The sequence below is a fragment of the Rhinatrema bivittatum genome, chromosome 3 (genome assembly GCF_901001135.1).
Source record: "Rhinatrema bivittatum chromosome 3, aRhiBiv1.1, whole genome shotgun sequence".
Taxonomy (NCBI): Eukaryota; Metazoa; Chordata; class Amphibia; order Gymnophiona; family Rhinatrematidae; genus Rhinatrema; species Rhinatrema bivittatum.
Window position 1 is genome coordinate 342,072,924 of NC_042617.1, and position 13,164 is coordinate 342,086,087.

The 13,164-nt window shown below is 46.5% G+C and overlaps 1 protein-coding gene across 13 annotated transcripts in view; it reads left to right on the forward strand.

Moving 5' to 3' along the window:
* The first annotated feature begins 1,568 nt into the window (after positions 1 to 1,568).
* The window catches only part of PNISR (PNN interacting serine and arginine rich protein), a 145,995-nt gene continuing 134,399 nt past the window's right edge, over positions 1,569 to 13,164 (forward strand). For 2 of the 13 annotated variants that reach the window (XM_029595377.1, XM_029595380.1), the window contains exon 1: positions 1,569 to 1,699. Coding sequence is in view for 6 of the 13 variants with exons in the window: in XM_029595373.1 (XP_029451233.1) it covers positions 2,225 to 2,315 (91 nt within the window). In the remaining 7 variants the exon portion in view is untranslated. Of the gene's footprint in view, positions 1,700 to 2,203; positions 2,316 to 13,164 lie in introns of those variants that run through there. The other 11 variants (XM_029595382.1, XM_029595383.1, XM_029595372.1 and 8 more) reach the window with 9 other exon arrangements.

Sequence of the window (13,164 nt, forward strand, 5' to 3'; positions counted from 1 at the left end):
AAGCTCTTTTGGATTGCTGCACCCTATATGACACTGTATTTCTTGGCACTGAATCCCAGCTACCAAATCTTTGAGCAGTCCTCAAGCTTTCTTAAATCGCTTTTCATTTTCTCTACTCCTTCAGACATGTCCATTCTATTGCAGGTCTTAATATCCGCAAATAGAAAAACGTTACCTTCCGCAATGTCGCTCACAAAGATATTGAACAGAACCGGTCGCAACACTGATTCCTGTGGCACTCCACTTAATATCATTCTTTCTTTAGGTTCTATTTACCATTACACGCTATCTCCTGTCAGTCAACCAGTTTGTAATTTACGCCACTCCGTTGGCAACCATTCCCAAGCTGCTTCTTTTGTTCAACAGTCTCCGATGCGGGACCCTATCAAACACTTTACTAAAATCCAAGTAAATCACATTGAGCGCTCTTCCCTGATCCAATTCTCTAGTCACCCAATCAAAATAAATCAATCAGATACTGGTTTTGCTTTTCCCAATGCTAGAATCCTACCGCCTCTTGCTGCATTGCCATCAATTATTTATTAGATTTATATACTGCTATTCTGTCTACAGTTTATAAACAAAACCATAAGACAATTATAAGTAAAATAATAAGACAGTTTGAAATAAGATAAAATAGAATAATGCAATTACATCATAAAATATGAAACATTTAAATAAATGAAAGTGTAAAATAGAATAAATAAGCCATATAGAATACAATAAATAGAGTGGAGATAAAAGAATAAAGATAAAATAAACCTCATCCCTTTTTGCTTACATTGATATTAAGGAACCAGTAAACTCATGTTTGCATAAATAACCATGTTTTAAGGCCTTATCACCTACCCTTTTCAATGTATGTTACCCTTGTGTAAATTATTAGCCTGGTTTGGTATCAACTACTGCAGGTATGTAGATGATGTACAGTTTTTAGTACCCATCAAAGATCTGTTGTCAGCTGGGACTGATTGGAAGTTAGTTTTATTGTGAACACCCTGTGGTTATGCTTTGTTGTGAACTACCCTGGCTAGGACTGGTATATAAATACATTTTAACCATAACCACTCTAAAGCCCTTTTTGTAAATTTGTGATAGGCGATGATATTTATTATTTGAAAATCATAATGAAAAATAGGGAGGGGGAGCTATGCAAATACACCCTACTAGTGTTCAGCGCTAGCGGGAGTAAGTTAAAATGAACTAAAAATGGAGCTTTTTTCTGAGCATGGTAGTAGAGAAAGTTTACCATCTTTATTATCGCTGAGGTCGATTTTTGTGTTTTGGGGATATGCTATATTAAACCAGCATCAACCCAACCTTCTCTTCAGGCTACTTCCTCCAGTCCCCCCACGAGCATAGCTCAAGGTCTCAATCTACAAAAGTCTCGTTTGATCCAGAAGCAATACTTATTACTTGTGGATACTACAGGAATAACTCGCCAGAGGGCTCTCTGTTTCTATTGATAAAGCCCTTTCAAAAATGTAGCAAGAGGCAGAACCGCTGGGGGTGGAGTTTAACAAACTAGGGCGCGCCAGCTCTATGCTCCCGTCCTGCACCGGAAGTTGGTGAGGGAAGCAGTGACGACTACATGTCCATCACACTTTGCATTTCCGGGCGAGACTTTCCTAGCGCCATCTTGTCCAGTCCGAGAAGAAGCAGCGGCGGAGAGGACGCGGGTTTCCTGTCAGGCGGCAGCGTGAGTAATTTTGCCGCCATTTAAGGGTTTGTTTTCAATCGCTTCAGGTGACAGGCACCTGCCCGGGAGGTCGCTGTTAAATGGAAAGAAGTGGCGGCCTGCCCGAGTCTTGCAGCGAACGTGTCTGTGTAAAAAAAAAAAACAAAAAACCGATGAGAGTAGGGGAGTGGGAGGGATTGCTAACCATCATCATCACCACATCCACCTCCACTATTACCATAAGCGGCGGTGGTATCTTGGCTTTTGTAGGCGTGGCCTGTGACGAGCACTAACCATATAGCCGGAGACGGGAGAACGGAGGGAAAAGGCTCGTGCTCTCTGCTTGGCCTTTTTTTTTTTTTTTTGTTCGCGCGCGAGCGGCGGTTAAAGACGCGGCGCCGTCCTGTTGCTGGGTGCGAGGTTGGTCGGCGGCCGGCGTCGCGCATGCGCATGGCCGGGAGAAGCCGCGAGCACTGATCTTGAGGCGCGCTCTCGAGTTTTGCCTGTACGGGTGGTGCTGGATGGAGGGGGGGGGTTAGGTTCTTCATGAGCAGCGCATGCACAGAGTTCCGGTCTCCTGCACATCACAGTGTCATACATTTTATGAGCTGTAAACTGGCCTTTCAAGTGAATTCAGGTTAGACGCTACCTAAACATCGGGGTTTGTTTTTTTTAATAGGATTGCTAGGCTGCGCGAATGTCTTTTGTCCTCCCTCATTGAGCCTCCGGGCAAGATACACTAAATGATTTGTTTTCTACTTTGTGTCTATGTCGAAAGTGATTTGTACACAGACTTCTCAGTCTGATGTCCCGCATTGCGCATTACCTATCTAGCTATTCGACTTTTTATATGAATGACTTCCAAGCGCTACCTGACACATTCTTGAAGCATCCTAACTTCTTAAATATTGTCTAGGCAAGTGCTTGATTTAGCAGTCCTATGCTACATCCATTGATCAAACCCGTTTATGAAATGACTTGCTGGCCAATCACTATATATAAAAATTACATGTAGAAATCTTATTGGACTGTTCAGCGTGGACTTTTTTTTTATTATTGTTTTTAGTCTTCTATTTATGACTGGTCAGCCATTTTAAGACTTACAATCTGAGGGCTTTTTTTTTTTTTAACTATTTTTTCCCCTATAGAAACAGAATAGGGAAAAAAAACTAGTAATTTGGCCTCTACATTTGTACCAAGGTAATGGAGGGTGAAGTGACTTGCATACAATGCATGTTAGTGTGAGGTGAATCTTGGCTTTTCTAGTTTGCAGCCTGGTACTCCACAACCAAATACTTTTGTGACCACCAGAAATAGATTGGATCCTGTGGTAGCTTCTCTTTTCGGGCTGATGCTTTAATAATATATTGTGCAGAATCTTAGTGTGATTGTACACATTTTTGTGTATGTGAGACATGTTTATTGAATTATTGAAGGCTATTAAAGAAAAAGCAAGTTTTCAGTCTTTCCAGAAATTTTCCTTTCTTCACTTGTTTCTGTTGGTTGCTTATCTCAGTCACATTTGTTCACTAATTTTGTATATATTTAGAAAAATAATAGTGAATATGGATTGAATATGGCTGATTTCCTTGTGATATGTGATCATTTCAACTTTATTATCGCTCAGTCTTGATGTCGTGGCCTATTGTGACATCAGTGTTGGCCTTTAATCACTTGCATGTCAATTGGAATAGTTTATTTTAATGAATTTCAGTGCTCTGTTTAGATAGAGATAACAGACATTGGAAAATCCAAATATAAGAAGAAAAAACTTTTTGGAGGGTGGTAAGCTGAGAGGGAAAGATCTCAAGAAGGAAGTTCTGGATTTAGGAAGGTAAATGGAACATAATTATCCAAAAAAGTGTTATGTAGCAAAGACATTGAGCTTTATATAGCATTAAGCTAAGTTTACGAGTGAAAATTATCTCAGAAGACTGCTCTTGAGCAACAAGTTAGACAAGGCAATACAAGCTAAACAAGATAAGGAGAAATGGCTGTAAGTTTGGAATGCCTCCCCTATGAAGAAAGGCTAGAGAGGTTAAGGCTGTTAAGTTTGGAGAAAAGATGGCTGAGGGTGGATATGAGAGGTCTTTAAAATCATGAGAATGAGTATATGTGAATCGGTTATTCACTCTTTTTTAGATATTACAAGGACTATGGGGCACTCCATGAAGTTAGAAAGTAGCATATTTAAAATAAATATGAGAGAATTCTTTTTCACTCAACTCACAATTAAGCTTTGGAATTCATTGCCAGAGGATATTGTTAAGGAAGTTAGCGTAGCTAGATTTAAAAAAAGTTTGGATATTCCCGAGGGAGAAGTCCTTAAACTGCTATTAATCAAATTGACTTAGGGAATAGCCACTGCTTATTATTGGCATTAGTGGCATGGGATTTATTTAATTCGTGGGTATTTGCCAGGAACTTGCATCCTGAATTGGTCACTGTTGGAAACAGGATGCTGGACCTCATGGACCCTTGGTCTGTCCCAGTATGTTAACTTCTTATGTTCTTAATAATCATAATCTTGGCAATAAAATTCCAGATCTGCAAACCCTAATAGCAGAGGTACACCTAGATATTGTTGCTATTGCAAGAGATGTGATTCAGTGAGTTCCGTGAATGGAATACAACTATACCTGGCTATAATCTGTTCAGGAAGAATAAGGATGCGGTAAAGGTGAAGGAGTAGATCTTTATTTAAAAGAAGGAAATAGTAATATAAAATAACTGAGATCAGGAGACAAGGAGAAGGTACTCTATCTTGGAGAGTGGAAATAGAGCTCCCATCTACTCTGGTTTAGTCTACAAACTTCTGAAATAGGCCATCAAAGACATCCAAAGGCAGAGGTTTTGATGAGAGATTTTAACTTGCTGAATTAGGATTGGGCAAATGAGGTGCTCCAATCAGAGATCCTGGACTCCCTTCACGGGGCTAGCATTTCTTATGTGTAGGTAAGTAACTACTTGCGTTCCAGTGATCCTCAGACAGCCTTATTTGATATACTAGCCAAGGCAGAGAGGCAACTTTAGTAAAATTGTGAAGTAACTTCAGGAGATGCTGGCAGGCTGGATGCCAACTGGGCTAAACTAAAATGAACCAAGAAGACAGACAAACCTTTATGGAAAAAAAGAGGAAAAACAAACCAGCATGGTTTTCAAAAGATGTGGCTAAAATGGTAAGACTAAAAAATTAGCATTCAAAACATATGATGCCTCTAAGAAAGAGCACATGGAAAAATATTTGGTAAAGTTGAAAAAGGCAGGTAAAGTAGGCAGGATGGCAAAGGAGCAAGTGGAAGAAAAAAAGGTCAAGGGAGTTGATAAGAATTTTCAGATATTTTATTTATTTACATTTCTATCCTAATACATCCAAATTTATACATATTGGTGAAGAAAGGAAATGCAGAGGTGGGATTATAAAAACGAGAAGAGAAAAGGAAAGTATGGAGGGGGGACAAGGAAAAAGAAGAAATGGTAAATAAATACTTTGTTCAGTATTAACTGAAGAAGGGATTGGAGGGATCACCAGCTGTTGGAAAGGATACATTTGGTAGTGGAGTAGATGTCACACCATTTGTGGAAGTTGTTTGAAAGTAAAAAACTGAAGGTGAACAAAGCTACGGAGTCAGATAAGGTGGCCAACTCAGTCCTCAAGAGCCACAAGCAGGCTTGATTTTCAACATATCTATAATGAATATGCATGAGACATATTTGTGTACAGTGGAGGCAGTGCATGTAAATTTATCTCATGAATACTCATTTTGGATATCCTGAAAACCAGAGCTGTTTGTGGCTCTTGAGGACCAAAGTTGCTCATCCCTATTCTAAAATATTAAAAAGGTTGGGGAGATAATGTCTGGCAGGTCCACTGAAAGATCCACAGATGGAAGTGGTTCTGTGCACCTGAATAATGAAGCAGTTGGAAATTACAGGCTGATTAATCTAAAGACAGTGATGGGTAGATTAATGGAGACTTCCCAAAGAAAGTCTCATAAAGCATCTTTATTCTAGTGGGCCAGAAGCAGCATGATATTACGAGAGGGGAGATCATGCCACACAAATAGTATCAATTCCTTTGATTGCATGACTAGGGAGTTAAATTGGGGTATTTGCTGGATGTGATATTTCAGGAGATTTGTAAATACTGTCTCTGGTGGGACCTATGGTGGTGGACTGGTTTAGAAGCAGGTTGAAGGATAGCAGAGCAAGCTGGTAAATGATAAAGTGAAAAAAAAAAGGTGATGAGTGGATTTACCTCTGGGATTGGTCCTAGGACTGTTATGCTCAGTATCTTTAGCGATATTGTGGAGGAGTTGGAAGAATATGTTTACTCTTTTTGCAGATGACAGTAACATCTGCAACTGAGTGGACACCCTGGAAAGAGTAGGCAGAATGAGAACCTATGTAAAAAAGCTTGAGAGATGACAGCCAAGTGTCGGTGCTAAAAATTGCACAGTTGTGAATTTGGGGTGCCGAAAACCAAAGGAGCAGCACATGCTGGAATAAGGAGGATGAAACCGTGATGGCCTCCAGGCAGGAAAGTGGCTTTAGCGTGATTATATCCAATGATGTAATGGTAGCAATACAACAAAGGTGAGAGCCAGTAGGATTCTAGAGTTGGGAGAGGCAAAACTAGTAGAAAAAAGGCAATTATGCTGTTGTACAGGTTGTTGGTGACAACTCACCTAGAACATTTTATTCAATTGTAGAGACCCTGCGGGATGTAGGCTGAGTGGAGGCAATTCAGAGAGAGGCTGCCAAAATGATGTACGTCTCTACCAAAAGCCCTGTGAGAGGTGTGACTAAAGGATCTAAATATGTATATCCTAGAGTAGGAGAGACACTGGAAATGTGCATTAATATCGTTCATGTATTTGAAAGTATCACAAGAAGTAAACCTTTTTTTCCGTAGAACGGAGGTTCTAGAGCAAGGAGTCATGATATTAGATTCCAAGGACATATACTCACATGCAACATCAGGAAATAGTTTTGCACAAAGGACGGTGGTGGATGCATGGAATGTCCTTCCAAAGCAAGTGCTGGAGGCTAAAACAGTAATAGAATTCAGAGGCATGGAATACGCACAGAGGATCCTTATTTGCAAAACAGTAAATAGTGGCAGCATGACCTAACAACACTGCATGTCGTAGGAGTAGTTGAGTTGGTAGTAGCAGGCTACAACTCCCCAGACATCAGCTGGATTCATGCAGCAGATTGGTAGTAGTGAGGTCTGTCTGGAAAAGCCATGGGGACATAGGAGCAACAATCGCTCTGGAATTAGTAGCTGTTCAGATTATTATAAAGCTTTGTAGTTAGACAGGGAACGGAAGTGGATCATCTACTCAAGATAAGAGAAGGCAAAAGCTTTCTGGGTTAAGCAATATTGGACAGGTGGTCTCACACTCTGTGGCTGGCAGCTGGGGTATATATCTTTAGTAGTGTGGACAGGAATATCTTGGCAAACCTAAATGGATTGTTGATCTTTTTCTGCTGTCATATACTATGTTACTATATCATCATAGAAACATAGTATACAGATTATCAGGTCCAGCCAGTCTGTTTTCCCTTTCTGATGCAGTATTGTAATGCAAACCTCATTTGATCTTTAGTTTACCCCTCACTTTTCCTATTTTAAGTATCCTCTGTTCCAGTTCTGTGATTGGGTTTTTTTTAAAATGCAGATTTTCCTAGCATGTAGCAGATGGACTCAGGACCAGTGGGTATAGTGTACTCCTGTTAGCAGTTGGAGACGGATCAGATTTCAATCTGACGTCAGCTCCTAGTACGTATACCCCTGCAGGAAGTGCAGCTCTTCAGTATTTTCCATCTCCATAGCAGTTAGGGACTATCTGCACGCTCTCGCAGCGTTTGAACCAAATCCAAAGAAGAAAACCAAAATTAAAGGGGAAAAACCTACCTGAAGATGAGCCCGCTCTCCTTCGGTGATACCCTCGGGTCCCTCCCCAGTTGAGATTCCCGAGGTGATTTCCGTGGTCACTCTGAGGTGAGCCTCGGTCTGGCGGCCGAATCGCGGCGAGGACCTAGCCCCCGATCCTCGGGCACGGCTGAGAGGCAGCGGGTGCACCCCTTGAGCGCGGCGGTGAAGGTATTGGCCCTCTCCCCCCGCAGCCGGAGACCGCCCGGAACAAAACCGGGAAGCGCCAAAGACAAGGTAAGGTGGAAATCTACTGTTTGAATCCGGTCTCCGAGGATCGAGGAGGAGCATGGGTCACCGATCGGAACCAGTGCCACCGGGTTGATCCGCCCTAGCAGGGCCAGGCCCCGGCTATTTTCAAGGGTCTGCCCACGTGGAGACCCTCCGAGGAGGTTGCCATATTACCCGCATGCTCGCCGTCGCCATCTTGGCCCTATTCGCTGCACCGGCCGCTGTTCGATCCGAGCACACAAATCGAGCTAAGCGCACAAAAATCCTTGTGCGCATAAACTTATGCGCACATAAAATCTTGCGCACATAAGTTGCACGCACAGAGTCGGGCGCATATCTACGGCTAGGCGCATAGCTGCGCACACATCTCAGGTGCACTGGGAGCGCACAAGAGCTTACGCGTTCACAGACATGGCACCTCCAGAAGCAGGAATAAAAGCTCAAGGCCTCTGCCCTGCATGCCACATCAGAGCCGCACAGAGCGAGGAGGCCGACGCCCTGTGCGCACACTGTGAGGAGGCCCTGGGAGATCCAGGTCAGGGCCAGTCCTACCCAGGGCCCAGTGCTAGCTCCTCAGGGGGTACCCCAGACCTAGCAGGCCCCAGTGGGTCGTCCCCCACAGACGGGGACCCCCAGAGAACCTGCGCCCCTGAACTTAGACCCAGCGTCAATATGTTGGGTGGAGTTATTCAAGGGGATTCACGCCTTTGTCAAGATGCAAACTGCACCTCTGGCTGATCAGCCACATGCTTCTCAGGAGGACCCTTGAGGCCTAGGCACAGGCTCCCACCACCCAGAAGTCCCGGCTGCGGGGACACGGATTTCTCCGAAGAGGAAGTTGAGCCCCTGGAGGAGGGGGAACTTCCCTCTGGGACAGAGCCACACCGAACCATGAGACGCTTCTTCACAAAGGACGAGCTCCCGGACCTCATATCTCAATGTCTAATGGAACTCGCTATCCCGGGCCAAGGCACCTTGGGGGAACCTAGAACGAACCCTCTGCTGGAGGGCCTTCGCCAGACATCTCGCCATTTTCCTCTCTTACAGGCGGCACAACAGCTAATTGACCTGGAATGGAATACCCTGGAGTCCACATTCAAAGGGGGACGAGCCTTGGCGGCCATGTACCCCCTGTACCCAGCGACCAAGGAGCTTCTGGCATGCCCTAGAGTGGACGCCATAGTCTGCGCGGTCGCCAAGCGCACTACCATCCCAGTGGAGGGAGGAGCGGCGCTTAAGGATGCACATGACCAGCGCCTGGAAGCCATCCTAAAACAGTCATTTGAAGTTGCAGCCATGTCACTGCAGATTGCGGCCTGCTGCACCGTGGTGACACGTGCCTGCCTATCACAAGCCAGGAAAAACACTCCGGGAGAAGACATGGAACCAGCAGTATCATTCCTCACTGACGCTGCCTCCGATCTAGTGCGCACGGCAGCCAGAGGAGTGTCGTCCGCAGTGGCGGCCATGAGACAACTCTGGCTTCGAAATTGGTCAGCTGACGTCTCTTCCAAGACACGCCTCACGAGGATGCCCTTCAAAGGATCCTTCCTGTTCAGCAGCGAACTAGAGAAACTGTCCAACAAATGGGGCGACTCCCCATTACAATGCCTGCCGGAAGACAGGACGAAGAGAAATCAGCTTCCCTTCCACAGGTCCGCCAGGGGCAGAAGCTCGCAGCGCTTCAACCCCTACAAGAGCAACTATCAAGCACCCCACCTTACAGGCAGGAACCAGTCCTTTCGGACCAAGCACAACAAGAGGGGAGCCAGCTCGGGGACAGGCCCCAGCCGCACCCCACAATGAGAATCAGCCGACCCATCCAAGGGAAAGAAGCCATAGGGGGCAGAATAGTATTCTACCGCAGATGGGTCGAGAGAACTTCGGACAAGTGGGTCCTAGCTATCATCCGGGAGGGGTACTACCTGGATTTCCTTCGAACCCCTCCGGACAGGTTCGTGGAATCCCCCTGCCACGACCTCCTCAAGAGGGCGGCAGTGGAAGCTACTCTATCCAGACTTCTGGCCCTCGAGGCCATAACCCCGGTGCCTACACAAGAAATTAATTCTGGACATTACTCCATCTACTTTGTCGTACCCAAGAAAGAGGGTACATTCAGGCCTATCCTGGACCTCAAGTCGGTCAACCGCCACCTAAGGATCCCCCGCTTCCGCATGGAAACCCTACGATCCGTCATACGCGCAATAAAACCAGGAGAGTTCCTCACATCCCTGGATTTTTCGGAGGCCTACTTACACATCCCAATTCATCAGGAACACCAGCGCTACCTACGCTTCAAGGTCCTGAATCATCACTATCAGTTCCGGGCACTACCCTTTGGGTTAGCCACAGCACCCCGGACGTTCACCAAGGTAATAGTAGTGGTGGCGGCAACACTGAGGAAGGAAGGAATCCTTGTTCACCCTTACCTAGACGATTGGCTGATCAGAGCAAAGTCACTGGAGGAAAGCCACCAAGCGACCAGCAGAGTGATAACACTGCTGGAAAGCCTAGGATGGGTGGTCAACACGAACAAAAGCTCCCTACAGCCCTCACAGGAATACGTAGGAGTCCGATTCGACACCAAGGAAGACAAGGTCAGCTTGACCCCCACAAGGAGATCAAAACTGCGGAACCAACTGCAGACCTTGCTGAGCGTTCCTCGTCCCACAGCATGGGACTACCTGCAAGTCCTCGGGCTGATGGCATCCACACTGGAAGTGGTGCCATGGGCGCGAGCCCACATGAGGCCCCTACAGCGCTCACTTCTATCGTGGTGGAACCCATGGTCCCAGAACTACACTGTACATCTACCACTCCCGGGCAGAATCCGGACCCAGCTACAGTGGTGGCTGCAGACCAGCCACATGAGCCGGGGATCAAGACTATCCTCCCCAACCTGGACCCTGCTCACCACAGATGCTAGTCTACATGGATGGGGAGCACACTTGCGAAGAGTTAACCGCCCAAGGACGGTGGAACGCAGAAGAGGCGGGATGGAACATCAACCGCCTAGAAGCGCGGGCAGTCAGACTAGCCTGCCTGCGGTTTGTCCACAGACTCCGAGACAAAGCGGTCAGGGTGATGTCAGACAACGCCACGACTGTGGCCTACATCAACTGACAGGGCGGAACCAGAAGCCAACAGGTGTCCCTGGAAATAGACCTCCTGATGGCATGGGCGGAAGCAAATCTCCAGGAGATCTCTGCCGTCCACATCGCCGGAAAAGACAGCATCACGGTAGACTTCCTCAGCAGGGAAAGTCTAAACCCAGGAGAATGGAAGCTGTCGTCCACAGCCTTCCAGATGATAGTGAATCGGTGGGGGACCCCAGACATGGACCTTCTAGCAAGCAGATCCAATGCTCAAGTACCCAGATACTTCAGCCGCAGGCAGGATCCGCAGTCCCAGGGGATCGATGCCCTGGTACAGACCTGGCAACCGGGGACCCTGCTATACGCCTTCCCGCCGTGGCCCTTGCTGGGAGCAGTCATACACAAGATACAGCGACACAGGGGTCTAGTTCTGGTGGCTCCAGATTGGCCAGAAGACCCTGGTACGCAGACATGAGAAGACTATTGGCAGGGAATCCACTACCCCTGCCCCCACACAGACACCTACTACAACAAGGTCCGATCCTTCACGAGGACCCAGCTCAATTCTCTCTTACTGTCTGGCCATTGAGAGGGCCCGCCTGAGAGAGAGCGGATACTCGGGGGCGGAAATAGATACTCTCCGAGCATGCAAGTTCTCCACATCGATAACGTACATAAGGATCTGGAGAGTTTTTGAGGCCTGGTGCAAAGACCACAACGTCAAGCCACGCTCCTCCAAGGTCCCTGTGATCCTGGAATTCTTACAGAATGGACTACAGAAGGGTCTGTCCCTCAACTCCATCAAGGTACAAGTGGCAGCATTGTCATGCTACGGCTCCGGGAACGAGGGCAACAGCATAGCCTCGCACCCAGATCACGCTTCCTGAAAGGAGTCAAACACATCCGCCCACCACTAAAGTGGCCAGTACCTCTATGGAACCTCAACCTCGTCTTGGAGTTCCTAGCGGGATCCGCCTCCAAGGCCTGTGTCTCCGTCTGTTAACCTTAAAGACTGTGTTCTTGCTGGCCTTGTGTTCGGCCCGCTGCATCTCGGAACTACAAGCACTGTCCTGCCGTGAGCCATTCTCCAGACTCTCACCCCAGGGTCCATCCAACTACGCACGGTGCCCTCCTTCCTTCCCAAAGTGGTCTCCCACTTCCACCTTAACCAAACCATCTCACTACCAACGATGGATGGCTTGAAGAATTCGGAAGAAGCCCATAGTCTACGCCACCTCAACATCGGCAGACTCCTATCCAGATACCTGGAAATGGCGGAACCAGTATGAAAGACTGACCACCTTTTCGTCCTTCACAGCAGAAAAGAGGCAAGGAGAAGCGGCCTCGCAGGCAACCATTGCCCGCTGGATCAAAGAAGTCATCAAGGCGGCCTACATAGAAGCTGGAAAACATCCACCTCTACAGGTCAAGGCCCATTCTACCAGAGCCCAGGCGGTATCCTGGGCAGAAACTAGAATGTTGTCACCTGCCGAGATCTGCAGGGTGGCAACGTGGTCCTCCATCCATACCTTCTCCAGATTCTACCATCTGGATGTGCAGGCTCAGGAGGACACGGCATTTGCAAGGGCAATTCTAAGTGGACCACGGGCAGCCTCCCACCCGGTTCGGGAGTAGCTTTTATACATTCCATTGGTCCTGAGTCCATCTGCTACACGCTAGGAAATGGAGAAATTACTTACCTGATAATTTTCGTTTTCCTTAGTGTAGACAGATGGACTCAGCATCCCACCCTTGGCTGCTGTTATACATGGTTTTTTTGTCAATGAATCAAGGGTAAGCCATGTTTTCATCTACCTAGGGCATCCACCCTGCCGGGTGTCGACGCTTTCCGGTTGAGTACACTGGCAGTCTCCAGCTATAGTCAATCAACCAGTTCAAGTTAATCATGTTTTAAACGTTCTAACAAGTTATGAAGTTATTTAAGTTAATCATATTATTAAGTTAATCAGTCAGTCACACATATATCCACAATGCTTTTCGAGGAGAATACTGAAGAGCTGCACTTCCTGCAGGGGTATATATACTAGGGTCTGACGTCAGATTGAAATCTGATTCTTCTCCAACTGCTAAAAGGAGTACACTATACCCATTGGTCCTGAGTCCATCTGTCTACACTAAGGAAAACGAAATTATCAGGTAAGTAATTTCTCCAATTTTTTTCTCCCACGGAGAGGCCGTTCCCTGTCTTTTCTTCAATACCA